The 17843-nt window shown below is 47.3% G+C and overlaps 1 protein-coding gene across 1 annotated transcript in view; it reads right to left on the reverse strand.

The window, feature by feature from the left end:
* LOC308580345 (alpha-2-macroglobulin-like) overlaps positions 1 to 12297 on the reverse strand; it is a 59805-nt gene extending 47508 nt beyond the window's left edge. The window contains exons 1-8 of the mRNA XM_081181737.1: positions 12140 to 12297; positions 10801 to 10984; positions 9888 to 10053; positions 7653 to 7705; positions 6044 to 6064; positions 3429 to 3597; positions 2840 to 2924; positions 793 to 940 (exon numbers count right to left, since the gene is read on the reverse strand). Of these exons, the coding sequence (XP_081037863.1) occupies positions 793 to 940; positions 2840 to 2924; positions 3429 to 3597; positions 6044 to 6064; positions 7653 to 7705; positions 9888 to 10053; positions 10801 to 10984; positions 12140 to 12231 (918 nt within the window). The 5' untranslated portion in view covers positions 12232 to 12297. The remainder of the gene's footprint in view (positions 1 to 792; positions 941 to 2839; positions 2925 to 3428; positions 3598 to 6043; positions 6065 to 7652; positions 7706 to 9887; positions 10054 to 10800; positions 10985 to 12139) is intronic.
* Between the last annotated feature and the right edge of the window lie 5546 nt (positions 12298 to 17843).

Genomic DNA, 17843 nt, shown 5'->3' on the forward strand with positions numbered 1-17843 from the left:
CTAGCAACAGAGCCTGGTTGACGGTGGCACTATAACTCTGGAATTTTCTCTGGGAAACTTATCCAAATCTTTCCCTTCCCATCTTTAGACAGATGCTGAAAGTCTCTCTCCCTCCCCACCCCCTTTTTATTTTGTTTCATAGAGCACTGTGTAATTATTATTTTTAAATGTTGGTATTAATGCTGCTGTGTTTTATATTTTAAGTACTATAGTTATTTTTATTAGTGAACTTTATTTTTGAGCAAGCAAGCCACTTCTGAGGTTTCTGTGGGGCGAAAGCAAGCTGTAAAAGTCATTTAAATAAATAAACAACATCATCCCAAATTAAAAAAACAACAAAAACAACAACAACAAACCCATTTATAGAATTCAAAGAACATGGAATCATAGAAGTGAAGAGCTGGAATGGACCCCAAGGGTCATCTATATGCTATATGTAGAATGGCAGACTCTCACTCCAGGAGAAGACTTGTTGTTGCTGTTGTTTGGGGGGGGGGTGAAATAGCTGCCCGAATGTCATGATGATGGGTAGCTGTCTAATTTCAACTGGTAACTTAGTCCAGATGGATGGAGCTGCAGGACTAAAAGTCCAGCACGTTGTCACCACTGAGAAGGCTTTGGCTGTCCAAGCCTTCCTTTAGCTTCCTTTAACTCCCAGCCCTAACTGGGGACGCTGAGAATCAGACCTGAGACCTCCTGCATACAAAGGAGATGTTCTTCTACTGAGCTGCAACCCTTCCCAGCTAAGACTGTAAATCTGTATTGAGCCTAAGTTTTATTTTGGAGACTCACCTCTCCACTGAACTCTTCACATACACCCCCCAGCTCTGCCCAGGAACATGAGCTTGTGTAACCGCTGTACCGTCGGTTTGCGGCATCGTTGTATTTCCGGCAAACGCGTATCTTCACCTGTCCAGGAACGGGCATCCCATAGGTGTACCTGGAGACAGAAACAGTCATAGATAGCATTGATCAAGGGCTTATTTACACTTACTTTTCCTCCGTGCTTTGCAGGCAGGATCTATGCTTTAAATCTCTGAGTGCTCATTTTGCGGGTTATTTTTTCTCTAGAGCTTTCCCCGTGAAAACCCACTCTCTACCGCTGAATCAGAGCAAATGGCAAACCACAGAAAATCCAGATTTGTTGCATTTCAGCTTTAAAGAGCAGGTTTTTCTGGGGGAAACTCTGGGGTGTAAGAAAAACTGCTCCGACACAGAGTTGTGTGCCGGGTCAGCTTACCCATAGGCACTAGGGGTGTGGGGCACCCGGGTGCTGGGCAGTTTTTTGCACCCCAGTGCCACATATGCTAAAGACGGCCTTGGTTGTGTGAAAGTTAGTGTGGTGAAGCCCTCAGAAGGGATACAGATATATAGGGAACATTGACAAGACTGCCTTTTAAAAAAAATATCTTTATATGTATATTTTTCGTGGGTGCTTATTGTCCGGAGTTTGGTGAAGAGGTTTTCACAGGAACACAGGAGAATATGTACTAGATAGGACTTTCCATCCCTCTAGACCAATATTGTCTACTCTGACTTGTAGCAGCTTCTCTCCAGGGTCTGTGGTAGAGAAAGGGTCTTAGATACTGTTAGAATTCCTGCTCCATGATTGCAGTCATGGGATTGTTGTCTTTCACATGACGGTATATGTTGGGAAGTGACGGAGACAGGATGTTTGTGTTACTGTCTTCCGTGAAGTGGGACTATTGTCCTTTGTCCTTTTTCTCTTTGCTGTCTGATGCTAGAGAGAGAGGGAGCCATGCTGCAGTGCTCCGTGTGTGTTTATATGTAAATAAAGTAGATTAGCCAAAATGCTGAGTTGCTGAGGTCTGTCACGCAAGGTGTGCAAACTCTGCGGATCCCTAAGTGTGCCGGTGTCGGTTGGCATCGGTCGCTGTGATGTTCGGGCAGAAGAAAGCTTTTGAAGCTCCAGGAGGGAGGGAACATGCCTGTCGGGCATGTGTCTCTGCCAGCGTCCTCCTCGAGTGCAGGCTGAACTCCTGACAGATACCACATTTAGTAACCACAATGAAGTAAATTCTGAATGTGATGGATGGACTTGAAGTGATGCCAGTTTCCCAACTTCTGGTTTAAAGTCACTTAGCAGGAGTCCTGACTCACCACCTGCAGCACCCACCACCAACACCATCACCACCCCGTTGCCTCCAAAGATCTCCGTAATCCCACCACCCTCCAGGGGGCTGTACTGCTCACTTTGGGAACCACCACCCTCATCACTGCAGATAGTGACAGCAGTCACGAAATTAAAAGATGCCTGCTCCTTGGGAGAAAGGCGATGGCAAACCTAGACACCATCTTAAAAAGAAGAGATATCAACTTGCCAACAAAGGTCCGTATAGTTAAAGCTATGGTTTTCCCAGTAGTGATGTATGGAAGTGAGAGCTGGACCATAAAGAAGGCTGATCGCCGAAGAATTGATGCTTTTGAATTATGGTGCTGGAGGAGACTCTTGAGAGTCCCATGGACTGCAAGAAGATCAAACACATCCATTCTTAAGGAAATTAGCCCTGAGTGCTCACTGGAAGGACAGATCGTGAAGCTGAGGCTCCAATACTTTGGCCACCTCATGAGAAGAGAAGACTCCCTGGAAAAGACCCTGATGTTGGGAAAGATGGAGGGCACAAGAAGAAGGGGACGACAGAGGACGAGATGGTTGGACAGTGTTCTCAAAGCTACAAACATGAGTCTGACCAAGCTGCGGGAGGCAGTGGAAGACAGAAGTCCCTGGCGTGCTCTGGTCCATGGGGTCACGAAGAGTCGGACACGACTAAACAACAACAACAACAACACCCTTGTCCCACCGAGAAGTCCCACTTACACTCCACAAACAGTCACTTCCAGTTCCTCGGCCAGAATCGTGATGACCTCAGGTGCCTTCACCACAACTTTGTATTTGGGCAATACTACAGAAGGGGAAAGAAGAGGGGAGGTGAAGGAAAGCTTTGGCTGGACTTGCAAACCTCACCTCTCTAAGATTCCAAAACAGTCTGTTGCCTGTTCCTCCACTGTATTATTATTATTATTATTATTATTACCCTGCCCATCTGGCTGAGTTTCCCCAGCCACTCTGGGCGGCTCCCAACAGAATATTAAAAACACGACAAAACATCAAACATAAAAAACTTCCCTAAACAGGGCTGCCTTCAGATGTCTTCAAAAAGTCAGATAGTTGCTTATTTCCTTGACATCTGATGGAAGGGCGGGCACCACTACCGAGAAGGCCCTCTGCCTGGTTCCCTGTGACCTCACTTCTCATTATTATTTGCCCCTGTTAGGTGCGAACTCCACAAGGCAGCAGGAAAAATAAATGAAGGGATAGATACATCACGAACCCCAACCCCCTTCTGCTCAGCGTCCTGGGTGCCCAATTCCCTGCAGCCCAATTGGGACCTTTCCATCCTCCTCACCATATTCAGACACTTCAAAGGCTCTCTCCTCCCATGCATTGGTGACTTTCTGCACCTTCAGTCTGTAGGTGCCTTGGGGGGGCTCAGAGCCGAGAGGGAAGGCGAGCTGAACCAGGCCCCCTTTCAGCTCCACTTCGGTCCACTGCATCAAGCGGTTGTTCTTGGGATCCTGGAAGTCACAAGAAAGTTAAGGGTGGAGGGAATCACACAGGTTAAAAGGAGGGACTGCTGTTTCTGGCTCCAGAAGAGGACAAGGCTGGGACATATCCAGTGGTGTAATGGTCTGGGGTAGGTGAATTGGAAAGCAATTGCTATTTCTGCAGCAGGGACCACGCAAGGTCCCTGTCTCCAGAGCCCTAGGCAATAGGCATGAAAGGGGAGTATTGGGGTCAACAGTTCAGAACATAAACTATGAGATGCCACCAGCATTCAGGATCGCAGGTGGTCAAACACCTGCTACATACCCTCCAACATTTCTCCGATGAAAATATGGGTGTCCCATTCCATAATGATAATTTTTACTATTTATACCCCACAAATCTTACTGGGTTGCCCTAGACACTCTGGGCAACTTCCAACATATATAAAAATAATAATAAAAATTAAACATTTAAGAAACTACCCTTTCTTAAGAAATACAGGATTGCCTTTATATAGCTCGGGGGTAGGATAACTCCATACCCCCCAACTTTTCTCCAATGAAAAGAGAGACGTCCTAAGGAAAAGAGGGACATTCCAGGATGAAACCAGAAACTGGGACGGCTTCTCTAAATTAGGGCTGTCCCTGGAAAACAGGGACGTTTGGAGGGTCTGCTGCTACTATGTTTGCAGTAGGGATTCTGCAGCAGCTCAGAAAGGGGTGCCAATGCATAAATATTGGGGAGGCCCAGGTAAGCTCTGCCCCACATAACTGACCAGAAGACATGCCACACGCACACCATTAGAATGCGTATCAACTTTGGGGAGCCCAGCCGCCTCAGATATTTTATTGGGCGTGGAGTTGGCTTCTAGGATCCCAGAGCTGCTCTGTCAGCCCAGCAGGGGAGTTTTCTAGCCACAGGGAGCATTGGCCTGATCCAGGGGCTGCAAATCGGGGGCAGATCAACAGGCTTGCACACAGCCCTACTTCAAACCCTCCAAAGAGGGGCTTCGTTGACAATTAACCAGCAATTTCAACAGTCAGAGGGTTTGTTTGAGGAACCATGCAAACAAATTCACTCCTGAGGGGCTGGGAGAAGGGGAGGCAGGCAGGCAAAGAGAACCTCACAGCAGGCAAAGAGAACCTTTGGCAGGCAGGCAAAGAGAACCTCACAGCCTCACAGCTAGACTCCTCCTCATCACCCCATCATCACCATCATTTCTTACCTGCCCTTTGCCAGGACAAGTTACAACAAGGCCACCTACCAAGTCTGGAAGCTGGATGTGTTATAGGATATACCAGGCATAGGCAAACTCGGCCCTCCAGATGTTTTGGGACTACAACTCCCATCATCCCTGACCACTTGTTCTGTTGGCTAGGGATGATGGGAATTGTAGTTCCAAAACATCTGGAGGGCCGAGCTTGCCTACGCCTAGGATATACTGATTTAAAGAAATTGCAGATAATGTGTGCAGTTCTCTCCTCTCCTTCCAGAGGATCTCGAACCCAAAGCAATGGGGCTAAGCTAGTTTTCAGCTGAGTTGATTCTATCCAGGACCTGACTTTTCTTTATTTTAAAACGAGCTGATTAATAGATTTTTATTTTTGCAAGGGGGCCAGGGAGAAGATAAATCCTTCCTCATGTCCTTTTTCATTCGGCACAACCTCCTAAGCATCTGTACTCTAAACAACAACAACAACAGTTCTTGAATCCCACCCATCTGACCGGTTTACCCTAGCCACTCTGGGCAGCTTCTGACAAAATACAGAGGGGGGGGCTGGGGGGAATGCCTCAAACATTAAAAGCTGCCTTCAGGTGTTGACAGGGGTGGCGCTGTGGGTTAAACCACAGAGCCTAGGACTTGCTGATCAGGTTGGCAGTTCAAATCCCCATGACAGAGTGAGCTCCCGTTGCTCAGTCCCTGCTTCTGCCAACCTAGCAGTTCAAAAGCACGTCAAAGTGCAAGTAGATAAAGAGGTACCACTCTGGCAGGGAGGTAAATGGTGTTTCCATGCGCTGCTCTGGTACGCCAGAAGCAGTTTAGTCATGCTGGCCACATGGCCCGGAAGCTGTATGCCGGCTCCCTCGGCCAATAAAGCAAGATGAGCGCCGCAACCCCAGAGTCGGTCACGACTGGACCTAATGGTCAGGGGTGCCTTTACCTTTACTCAGGTGTTGACAAAAAGACACATAGTTGTTTAACTCTAAAGCAAGCCCTGCTGAGTTAAACAGAACTTGCTGACAGGTAGTTGGATGATTGTAGCCACAGTTAATAGCTAAGCCCCCTTTTTTCTGTTTGTAGCAAATATTTGCCTGAGATTATCCAAGGTAACATCGGCTGGAGAACTGCATGGCAAAATTCAGATAAATGCAAACGTCAAAGGATAGCTGCATTCTGCTTTGCACGTTGTTTCTCTGCCCCCAAACTAGCTATAGGTTATTATGATAAGAGGTGAAGATGAACTGGCCACTTACCTGGAGGTAAATCAATGGGACCTGTGGAAGCAAAAGGTAGAAGGGGGAGAGAAATCGAAGATGACAATGAATGAGAAACTACCTCAAAGGCAAATCCCACCCCACAACCTCCCCAGCAGTAATTTATGCTTATTTATTCCTTTTAAAGCTTTTCTAAACAGCTTAATACAGGGGGGAGGACCCTAGTGGTGTATACTATGGACAACATGGAAGCAATATCCATTAAAGAAAAAGAAGGAAAACTCCGTCAACTATTAATTTGATATCTGCTGGTCCCGACTCACCTAATGTTCTCTCAAGGGTAGAAGCACTCATCTTTTTCACTCGTGGAACTTATGGTTTGAAAAAATTGAGTTTATTCCCATCTCTGAAAAACTGACCCATAGAATAAGGTGCTGGCAGCGGCAATGTGGCCCCCTCAGACTTTGCACGTGTTTTGAGGCTGTTTGCGATTCATATGACCAAACAATCTTGTGTTTGGCATGTTCCTACTCAATACAATTTTATCTGGCAACACTTATGAATACCTGATATATTTTGTATAAATATGAATGTTGTATCCCAACATTCATTCATCACACTATTCATTCTTTTTGAAGCTTGATGATGATGATAATGACGCCTTTTTACTCCTCTTGCCGTTATGGTTGCTTTTATGATGTATTTTAGTTCAATGTTTTGTTTATTGCGTTTGCAAATCTTATTTTGAAACTTTTTTTTTAAATGAAACCGAAATCCAGTAAAACAACTATATAAAAGCAAATGAAGCAGCAATTCTAACAAGTAAAAGAGGGCCCATTCTTGTCCACCTCCTCTGGCCTCTTTGACTGAAACCAATTCTGCAGGATTGGCAAGGTAGCATGTCAAATGCTTCACCTGCCGCTGCAATAATGACAGCATTCCACTCAATGTGAAGTTGAGGGAGCTTTTCCTCAAATTGCCTGACAAACGTGTCACGGCAGGTGCCTGATCGTTCCAACAGCCTGTTTTCAGGGACAGGTGTCGGCAGTCCCCTCAGCACAGAGAAAAGCTCTGCTGGCCAGCTATTCAGTGATATTAAGGAGGCAGCAAAGTTGGTTTTCGACTTTAACTGTTTTCCCACTTATATTCTCACTTTGCTAAGCTGGATCAGTTTTTTAAGCTGGTTTTCAACTGAACTGAAAGTTGAAACTTTCAGCTGAGTCATTTTTCACCATAAAAAACCACCACCTAACCTTTTTAACCTAGGAAGATTGAAATTCCAAATGAACTTCTTGAAAAAAGAGGAAGCCTATCTTTTTTAAAAAATAAATAAATCTAAACTGACTTTTCCATTAACCAGATTTGTACTGTGTGGAACTATAATATAGTGGGCTTTTCTTTTTACTCCTTCCACAGAGCTGAAAACTGGTTTGGTTTGGTTTGGTTTTTAAAAAACAGAGTTTCTACCTTTAGAATTTAGCTTCCAGAGTTATGTTAGTACAGGGTTTAGCTCCCAGCATCAAGTGTCCTAGTGGTGCTCTTTTTGGTCTGAACTGATGCTTTAATTAACATTAAATAATTAAATAAATGGGTATTACCCTCTGATCACCCATCTGCATATCATACTTTGGCACTGAGAAAAACTCACTTTTTCAGTAACAGGTCGGAAACTTTCATCCAGGGTGGCAACACGAAATTGAACTGGAAAGGAAATAAGATTTTTTTTAAAAAAGCATGTTCGATTGCAGTTCTGTCCTGATGGCTTGTGACTGATTTGTAGCATGGGTGCTCTACGTGCAGATAAATATGTATATAAAAGGAATCCCCAAAATGCAGGCATTACTCAACACAAATACAAAAGGGGCCCATTCTTCATGGGTTCCCATAAAACCTGCTTAATGTGCATTCATTCTGATTGGTTTGTAGGGAGAACAGATGACATCAAAGTGAGACCTTTTGAGGAAGCAGGTTTCTTATGCAAGACTTCCCAATCAACTATCATTACATAACTTGAACTTGCTGGTGTGCAATTCAAACCCCAATGTAGTGATAATCTGGTAAGTGCCCTTTGAAGCCCCGTTCTGTTGCCCCTAGCAAGCACAGAGTATTCAATGGAAGAGGACATGCTCAGTCTCTGGTGTGTCCACGTAGAGCTGCTACAAGAACTGAAAATCATGCTGATTTATTTCGCATCTGGCAACCAATGCACCCCTTGGGTTTCAGATAGAAGAAGAAGAGTTTGGATTTGATATCCTGCTTTATCACTACCCGAAGGAGTCTCAAAGCGGCTAACATTCTCCCTTCCCTTCCTCCCCCACAACAAACACTCTGTGAGGTGAGTGGGGCTGAGAGACTTCAGAGAAGTGTGACTGGCCCAAGGTCACCCAGCAGCTGCATGTGGAGGAGCGGAGACGCGAACCCGGTTCACCAGATTACAAGTCTACCTCTCTTAACCACTACACCACACTGGCTCTGTGCATGGGCAGACAAATCTAAAGAGTCCAGGGCTAGTTAAGTCCAGTCAAAGGTGACTATGGGGTTGTGATGTTCATCTCGCTTTCAGGCCAAGGGAGCCAGCGTTTGTCTACAGACAGCTTTCCAGGTCATGTGTCCAGCATGACTAAACTGCTTCTGGCACAACGGAACACCATGAGTGCATGGAAACGCCATTTACCTTCTCGCCAGAGTGGTACTTATTTATCTACTTGCACTGGCATGCTCTCGAACTGCTAGGTTGGCAGGAGCTGGGACAGAGCAACGGGAGCTCACACCACCATGAGGATTCGAACCGCCGACCTTCTGATTGGCAAGCCCAAGAGGCTCTGTGGTTTAGACCACAGCGCCACCCGCTCCCTATATGGTAATGCATCATAGATGTCGAAAAGTGGAGGGAGGAACAAGCTGCCTCAGCCCCTTGTGGGGCTGGGGCCGAGGCAGCTTGTCCCTCCCACTGGGCATTGGAGTCAGCTGCAGGTAAGCCCCACCAACAATATACTGCCAGGTGAAGCCGCTGTCATGCTCTGTCCCCCAAACAGGCCCTGGGCAATGTGTCAATACATCGCCTAGGCATACCCAGGACACAAATTGTGGCTCATTTCAGCAGCGGAGCATATGTCCGTGCTGTCCGGGGTGGGCATGCAGGGCACAACCCCAAGGGGCATGGAGGGCACCCCTCCCTTGCGCTACAGTCCAGGGGAGAAGAGGAGCGGGGAAACTGCTGCCCACATTCCTCCTGCTCTCCACCACCAGGTCAGGCCTGACTCTGCGACTGAGCTGCTGCAGTCGGGCACAAGGCATCTCGCAGCTGAGGAAGGGCAGCGGCAGCGTTGTCGCCCACCCTCTTGCTCTCTGCCGCCGGATCTGGCCTGACCCCAGAGGCAGAGCTGTAGCCCGGCATAAGCGCCACAACCTAGGAGCAGCTTCTTCTTGCATGGATCTAGGCCCCAAAGGAGAAGCCTGTTGTGGGGGCGCCTGCTTGCACCACCCTCACAAAATTGCACCCGGAGCCACAGCCCCCACGCTACACCACTGGGCTCATTTCCCAGATGTAATGTATACTCAGTTCTGTCCAAACTATGAAAGGCTTCTGTTCTCCACCTTCTGAGAGAGTCCATTCCACTGTTTCTTTTTCCCAGAATCTCCTTCCTTGCATTTTGAACCCGTTGGTTCACACCCTACCCCTCTGAAACAGCAGCAGAAAGCAAGATTGCTCCCTCTTCCATGTGACGACAGCCCTTCAGGTATTTGAAGATGGCTCTCATGTCCCCTCTCTCCATCTTCTTGTTCGAAGGCTGAACATAGTCTGTAGAGAGCCTTGTTTACAAAGGGGATGTGGTATTTATCTAGTGGTTCTCCCTTCCCGTAACCCCAGCCTCTCACTTACCAGTCTCCCCTGGCTTGTAGATGGGCTTGTCTGTCTGGATGAAGAGCAGGGTGTCCAGGTCTTTGACCAGCACAGCTTTCCAGCTCTTGAAGCGCAGCGTATCCCCTTTTACCTCCACTGTGAGGAACGCCTCTGTGGAGCTAGAAGAACCGCTCAATTTGGGAACCTGGAGGAGGAAGGAAAAGGAATAGAGGAGCAGGCTTGGTCTGTGTATAGACTCTCATTTACCTGGAATCTAGGGGGCTCCCACTGCTGGTTTGGAAAGCCGTGTGTACACGTGACATTCTTAATCCACACCTATCCTTTTCTTAATATAGGAAATACTGCATTTTGATGTGCTTTGTGCATCTTTTTCGAAGAGAGGAGAGGAGGTGCTGGAGGGGCCATGGCTTCAGGTGTGAATTTTTGAGGGGCTTTGAAGCAGGCACCCCTATTATGTATTCAGTAGTCTGTGTTTGCCTGAGCTTGGGTCTGGACAAAGGATTATGAGCCCCTGCGTTCTGATATTCAATCACAGAACATTTCAGGTTTTGGGCCTCCGTCATTGGCCCTTAAACTCTGAGTCATGATTCACAGCTTGGAGCTTTAGACAGTCAATCACGTTGAGAGTAGGAGTGACCCAGGCCTTCGGAAATGTATATAGGCAGTTGCTTTGCCCCTGTTGTCCAGTTCTGTTAGTTCTTGCTGTTATCACTGTGTCTTGCCTCGTGGGAACCCACCTACACTTCAACCCCCATGCGGGTGCCCCCCCCAGCGCAGCATGGCCCAGTGCTCCTCTTGTGGCAGCAGAGGAACCAGCCCTCGTGAATATGAGCACCATAGCGGCTGGCATGAGGGTGCCTGCTGCAATGTGAAGAGCATGGCAACCTCGATTTAGGAGCGTAGAGCAAAATGGCAAGCAATAAACTCTCACCTGGAATGGGAAGCACCCGAACATATCCTTCTTGGTCACCAAGTCAGTGAGCAGGGTCCTGTTCTGCCCTCCATGCTCCAGAGTGATGCTCAACGTCACCGACTCATTCAGGTGGTTCAGCTGGATACAGATCTTCTCGGGCGTCTCTGTGTGGATCAAGTAGGGCACCAGAACCAAGTATTGCCTGGGAGGAGGTGGGCAGGAAAGGTCAGGGGGACCGGGAAGTGAGGACAACACCGGGGGCTCGTTGTTTTTGGTTCCTCATTATAGCCAGGGCTATTTTTTCTAGAAAAATAGGTGCTGGAAGTCACCATAAACGCCGCCCTTGTTCTCTTAGAATGGCAATGGCGCCAACTTGAGAGGTTGCCGGAACTGAGGTCCAGCAAGTTCTGGCTGAAAAAAAGCCCCAACTATAGTTATGGCCCATTAAAAGCCTTGGTGGAATTCCTCCCAACTGTTGTTTCCCCCCGTGACTATCTAGCTATCGGCAAGTCCTAGGCTCTGTGATTTAACCCACAGCGTCACCCGCTTCACACTATGACTATCTAGCTGTTGGTGCCATTGGTTAAACCACAGAGCCTAGGACTTGCCAATCAGAAGGTTGGCGGTTCTAATCCCCGCGACGGGGTGAGCTCCCGTTGCTCAGTCCCTGCTCCTGCCAAACCCAGCAGTTCGAAAGCATGTCAAAGTGGAAGTAGATAAATAGGTACCGCTCTGACGGGAAGGTAAAGGGCGTTTCCGTGCACTGCTCTGGTTCGCCAGAATCAGCTTAGTCATGCTGGCCACATGACCCGGAAGCTGTACGCCGGCTCCCTCAGCCAATAAAGCAAGATGAGCGCCGCAACCCCAGGGTCAGCCACGACTGGACCTAATGTTCAGGGGTCCCTTTACCTTTCTATCTAGCTATAGGAAAAGCCAGTGCTATTTTAATAGGTACCTGTATCACTGCCACTTATGCAGAAGTACGGGTGACGCAGTGGGGAGTTTGGCAGAGAGCATACGCACCCATGGAGCTTCTGCAGGTGTGTCCGCACTGCGCCGACCTCCTTGATGCTACTCCACTGCTCCTGCCAGGGCACCCACACTGTGCTGACCTCCCCATTGCCTTGCCCCTTCCCCTCTCTGTAAGTTGCAGCAAAACCAGCATTCAGGCATCAGGTAAGTGCTGGCTCTAGCACCCCCTGCTGTCGGCCTCCCTACCTTCTGCCTTCGCAAAGCTGTGCATGGGGATTTAAGAGAGTTGCTCTCTGGGGGATAGAGGCAGAGGTGGACTTTGCAGAAAGCAAGGAAGTGTGTGTGTGTGTGTGTGGTGGGATAACCCCTCCAGCAAGCAGCTTACGGTTCTGCGACGGACGTCGAGGTGTCCCCAGGAAGGAGGAACAGCAGCAGGAGAAAGAAGCTGGGTCCCACAAGGGTCCGGCCCTTCCCCATGGTGGTCAGGATACAGGCGATGGGCAGGCGAGGTGGAGGCTGGTTCTTTGCACCCTGTGCTGCTCCTGCCTTCGCCAGTCCAGCCCGTCTCTTTATAACTGACTCTCGTCCTCTACAAACAGGCCCCAGGGAGGAGGTGCTGGAAGTGTGGGCAGCTCTTGAGTCACAAAGAGCACACAGAATGTCCCCTGGCAAGCAAACAGGGGAGAGAGACAGAGAGAGAGAAAAGAGGTCACTGGCAGTGTTTGTTATGCAAGGCACTGTCCTGTGTTTCACCCAGAGGGAAGGGAAGGAGGAAGCCACCCTGGGTGCTGGGAAGAAGATTTATTTCAGGCCCAGGCATTCCATAACGCTATTGTTGTCCACTTGGCACAAACTGGCTGGCAGAGCATCACACATTTTATTCAGTCGTTGGCCGTTGCTCCAAACATCTGGTCCGCTTCAATGAGAAAAACTTGCCTCCCTTCCATCACAGTCCTGCCTTGAAATTCCCCGCAGGCCACTCAGGTACGGAATCCAATCCCCCCCTCTTTCCCAGCTTGTCTCAAGGCTATCCTGAGGGACAGGACTTGCCCCCCACAGCAGACATCTTTAACTTATTGTGCACTCATGACGATTTGTGCTTGTGGTGGTGTCAGAGCAGTTAGACGTGATCCGGTTTCTGTTGTCATCATTGCTAATTATTTATAAACTATTATTATTTATTAAATTTATTAGTGGCTTTTTCTTGCTCAACTCATGGTGACGTACAAGCAAGGAAGCAAGCAAACCAACAAACGAACAAAAACCCCACATAGATAGAGTAAAACAATCAGATCAAATCACACCTACTCTACAAGGCCACAGTTAAAGAGAAAAGTTTTTGCCTGGTGCCTAAAGATATATGATGATGGCACTGTGGGTGTTTTCATGGTAATTTGGTTTAAAATAGTAAAATAAGAATTCCCTGGATGCCTAGATCCAGGTCTGGGGCTCTCTCACCAAGAGAGTATTATTTTCTAAACAAATGAAACTCATAGTGGCATTTTTTTATGGGCCGATCTTGGAAGAGATCTATACAAAACAGCCCTAAGGTTTCATCAAACCAAAGGAAGTATGCAAGCTTTGTTGTTTAGTCGTTTAGTCGTGTCCGACTCTTCGTGACCCCATGGACCAGAGCACGCCAGGCACTTCTGTCTTCCACTGCCTCCCGCAGTTTGGTCAAACTTTGGTCAAACTATGCAAGCTAGGAGGCCCCTAATTTCATCAGAGAAATGTTGGAGGTTAGGACTTCAGAAGGGGCTTTCTGGATTAATACAAGCAATTTGAGCATGGAGTGGGAAGCTACACGACTTGCTCACACAGCTGAGGTACACACAAAATCATGCAGACAAGTCCTTGCACACCAAGTGCAAAACCGAACAAGTTTCTTATGTTTTGGCATTTGCAGATGATTTGATTATTTCACCCCAGTCCTTCTCAGCAAGAAAGCTAACTTTCCTGCTTAGTCGAAATAAATAAAACAAATTAAAAATTGTCCAGCAGCACCTTAGAGACCAACTAAGTTTGTTCTGGGTATAAGCTTTCGTGTGCATGCATCTGAAGAAGTTTGCATGCACACGAAAGCTTATACCCAGAACAAACTTAGTTGGTCTCTAAGGCGCTACTGGACAATTTCCTGCTTAGGATTCACATGGTGGAAGAGAGGGAATAAAAAGCTTTGACAGCCCTTCCTCTCAAGGTGAGGGGCTATGACCAAGTTAAACCTGCAAAACTGTGGTCTTAACTCCTTCATGCATTAACTAGAGCTAAGCATTCTGGATACAGGAGGTCAATATTTATCCTGTAGGCACCAGGTGAGCCTTCCTGAAGAGAGCATTTCACAACAAGGTAACCCCTACTGAAAAGGCTGGTTCCCATGCTGCCACCCTCTGGACCTCCCATGCATATTATGTACCTCTCAGTATGTAGAACCCCAAAGCAGTTTGCCTAAATTGCAGCAACCTACTTGGGAAAACAAAAACAAAATGCCACACTCAAATCCAAAAAATTACAAAGGAATACATTAGTAAAAACAGAGAGGCCATCAATAAAACATTTGATAAATATCAATAAATAACAGGACAATGTAATGAATCTTGTGAGCCTGGGAACACCTGCCTAAATAGATAGGTCTTTAAGGAGATGTTTACATCACTTGGGAAGACAGGTGAACTAATGCCAGTGTATTAGAAGAAGAAAAGATCACCAGTGTTGAAGTGATGATTCTTCAACACCAACTTCATTGGACTGGTCATGTTGTGCAGATGGCTGATGATCGTCTTCCAAAGCAACTACTCTATTCCAAACTTTAAAATGGAAAGCGTAATGCTGGCGGTCAACAAAAGAGGTTTAAAGACTTTCTCAAGGCAAATCTAAAAAAATGTAGTATAAACACTGACAACTGGGAAACACTGGCCTTTGAGTGCTCCAGTTGGAGAACAGCCTTTACCAAAGGTGTCCTGGACTTTGAAGACACTCGAACTCAGGACGAAAGGGAGAAAAAAAAGAAGAAAGCACACTTGGCAAACCCTGACTGTGATCAACTCCTGCTCGGAAACCTATGTCCCCACTGTGGAAGACATGTGGATCCAGAATTGGCCTCCACAGTCACTTACAGGCCCACTGTTAAAACCGTGTTTATGGAAGACAATCTTACTCAGCTACAAGTGATCACCAAAGAAGAAGAAGATAGCTTGTCACTGTTTCTGCCTCATGAGCAGCTCACAGAAGGCAGTTGGACCATTGGCCATGTTGCCTGGGGCAGAGGAGAGTCCAATAATAGCTGGAGTGCCATAGCGACCAGTTTTGGGATGGAAGGGGACTCTCAAATAAGGCATCCTCTGCACACACCCTCAGCCTAGATGAGGTGGGCATGTGATTCTCTCCCACTGTCTGAGTTCTCTATCCAAAGTGATAAGTTTTCCTAAGGTTAGACATTTTAATGTGGGGATCATTGAACCTGCTAACAGTGTCAGGGCTGAGCTAACAGTTTCATTTCCAATTAGTGAGCATCCCATAACTTTCTGCTGAAATCCTGCAGCTTTTTATACAGCAAATGTTCTGGGATGATGGTGATTCATAGAATCAAAGAAGAAACAATGAAAGTAGAGGAAGAGGGGGAAAGTGAAGGAGAAAAAAGAACATCAACAGCTCACATGAAGGATACAACAATAATCAACACACCCATATAACTCAATATAAACCATCCAGATGTCTCAACAGGTGTAACTACAGGTGGGCAGCCAAATTTGGCCAAATGGAGGTTTAAGATGTTTTTGAATAAGTTGTTAAATGAACGAAACATGATATCAAAGAAATCTGCCATCTGTCTTTCCTGGTGCAGCTGAGAGAAGAATGCAAACAGTTGAACATGTCCATCAAAAGAGAACATTTCCTCATTCCCACAAAGGATGGACTGGGGGAAATGGCAAGTGCCAGGTATTTCTCCAATTTGGATGCCTCTGCGGGGTTTGGCCAGGTGCTGTTTGCCAAACAAAGCATAAGGCTGTGTTGCTTTAACATGCCCTTTGGAGCACGCAGCTTAAGGGACTTTCATTTGCATTGTGCTCCATTTGTGAAGTACATCTCATGAAGGTTCAAGCAAACATCTCAGCACCCAAAGGGACATTGGTGTGTGCGCAGTGAGGTGGCCAGGTTTGCGGATGTGGGTCATTAAAAGAAAACGAGATTGTGAAGGACCTCTCCAAGCTGCAGTAAAATGGCCAATGCAATTGGGTATGAGCAAGTGTAAAGAGATGCATGCCAGTGCAAAAATAATAATTTAATTTCACATATACATTCATGGGGCTTGAACTGGCTGTGACTGACCAGGAACAAGAGCTTGGAGTCATAGCGGATAGATCAATGAAGATGTCGACCCAGTGTGTGGCCACTGTGAAAAAGGCAAATTCCATGCTAGGGATAGGGATGCGGGTGGCGCTGTGGGTTAAACCACAAAGCGTAGGACTTGCTGATCAGAAGGTCGGTGGTTCGAATCTCCACGACGGGGTGAGCTCCCATTGCTCGGTCCCTGCTCCTGCCAACCTAGCAATTTGAAAGCACATCAAAGTGCAAGTAGATAAATAGGTACCACTCTGGCGGGAAGGTAAATGGCATTTCCGTGTGCTGCTCTGGTCCGCCAGAAGCGGCTTAGTCATGCTGGCCACATGACCCGGAAGCTGCACGCCGGCTCCTTCAGCCAATAAAGCGAGATGTTGGTCACGACTGGACCTAATGGTCAGGGGTTCCTTTACCTTTACCTTTACCTTTACCTTTATGCTAGGGATCTTTAATGAATTAAAACTGCTATCATAATGCTGCTATGCAAATCTATGGCACATTCTGACAGCCACCAGCATCCATGTCAAGAGAATGGCCAAAATCTGGGCTGTGCGTCTTCCATGATGCGGTCCCAGGCGAGTCAAGTGACCCACGTGAGAGTGCAGAGCCCTAAAACGGGATATCCTGATTTAATTGGGAGAGTAGAGAAGAAGAAGAAGAAGAAGAAGAAGAAGAAGAAGAAGAAGAAGAAGAAGAAGAAGAAGAGGAGGAGGAGGAGTTTGGATTTGATACCCCGCCTTTCACCCCCCTTCAGGAGTCTCAAAGCGGCTAACATTCTCCTTTCCCTTCCTCCCCCTCAACAAACACTCTGTGAGGTGAGTGGGGCTGAGAGACTTCAGAGAAGTGTGACTGGCCCAAGGTCACCCAGCAGCTGCATGTGGAGGAGCGGAGACGCGAACCCAGTTCCCCAGATTACGAGACTACCGCTCTTAACCACTACACCACACTGGCTCCTAAGGGGATATGTAACAGGATATTTTCGGTTTTGGGTCGCTTCTTGCCAAACTGCTGTCCAGAATTTAAACACCTATGGGCAGTCCCACCATATGTGGGTAAAGGAGCAATTTTCATCTGACAAATCCTGGGAGGGGGGTGGAATGAATGAGGCAATAAAAAATCGCTGAACGTGCTGCAAAGCCCTCCCTTGCAACAGAGCCAAATCCAAAATGACTGGACTTTGTGACCATCTTGTGCTTCCAAAACTGTGGAAGTTGCGAAATTGTCTTAGCAAACTTGTGTGGGCTGTATTTACTGTACATCCATTGGACTTTCTGTAGCCTTGAGCCCTGGCAGTCCTTGAGAGTGATAAAGGGACTTGGAGCGCTTGTCTGTCCCAATGAATTTCTTTCTCTTTCTCTCCCCCCCCCTACTCCACCCTCGCAACCTCTCACACACACACCTGTGTTCTTTCTGGGCCTGCATCAAACTTTATCATGGCCTCTCAACCCGTATCAGCCGGCTGGTTGAAGTTCCCAAGCCAACCCTCCGTTCAAGGTGAAGAGCTTGGTGGCAGGACAAGGTCCCAGGTTCATTCCTGAGAGGCACCTGGGAATAGAGCACAGCCACGTCTTACATGGGGATTTGGTTCCATGGGTTTTGTGTATCATGTACTGTATACATGGAAATTCCATATACCCAAACTTTTGGAATTGCCCCATGGCTAAGCAGGAAGGGGTTGGGAGCATAACATCCTCTCTCGCCCTGACCTAGCCCCTGTGATCCACGCGACGGTCACCTCCAGACTGGATTAT

Source organism: Podarcis bocagei (assembly GCF_964188305.1).
Source record: "Podarcis bocagei genome assembly, chromosome: 2".
NCBI lineage: Eukaryota > Metazoa > Chordata > Lepidosauria > Squamata > Lacertidae > Podarcis > Podarcis bocagei.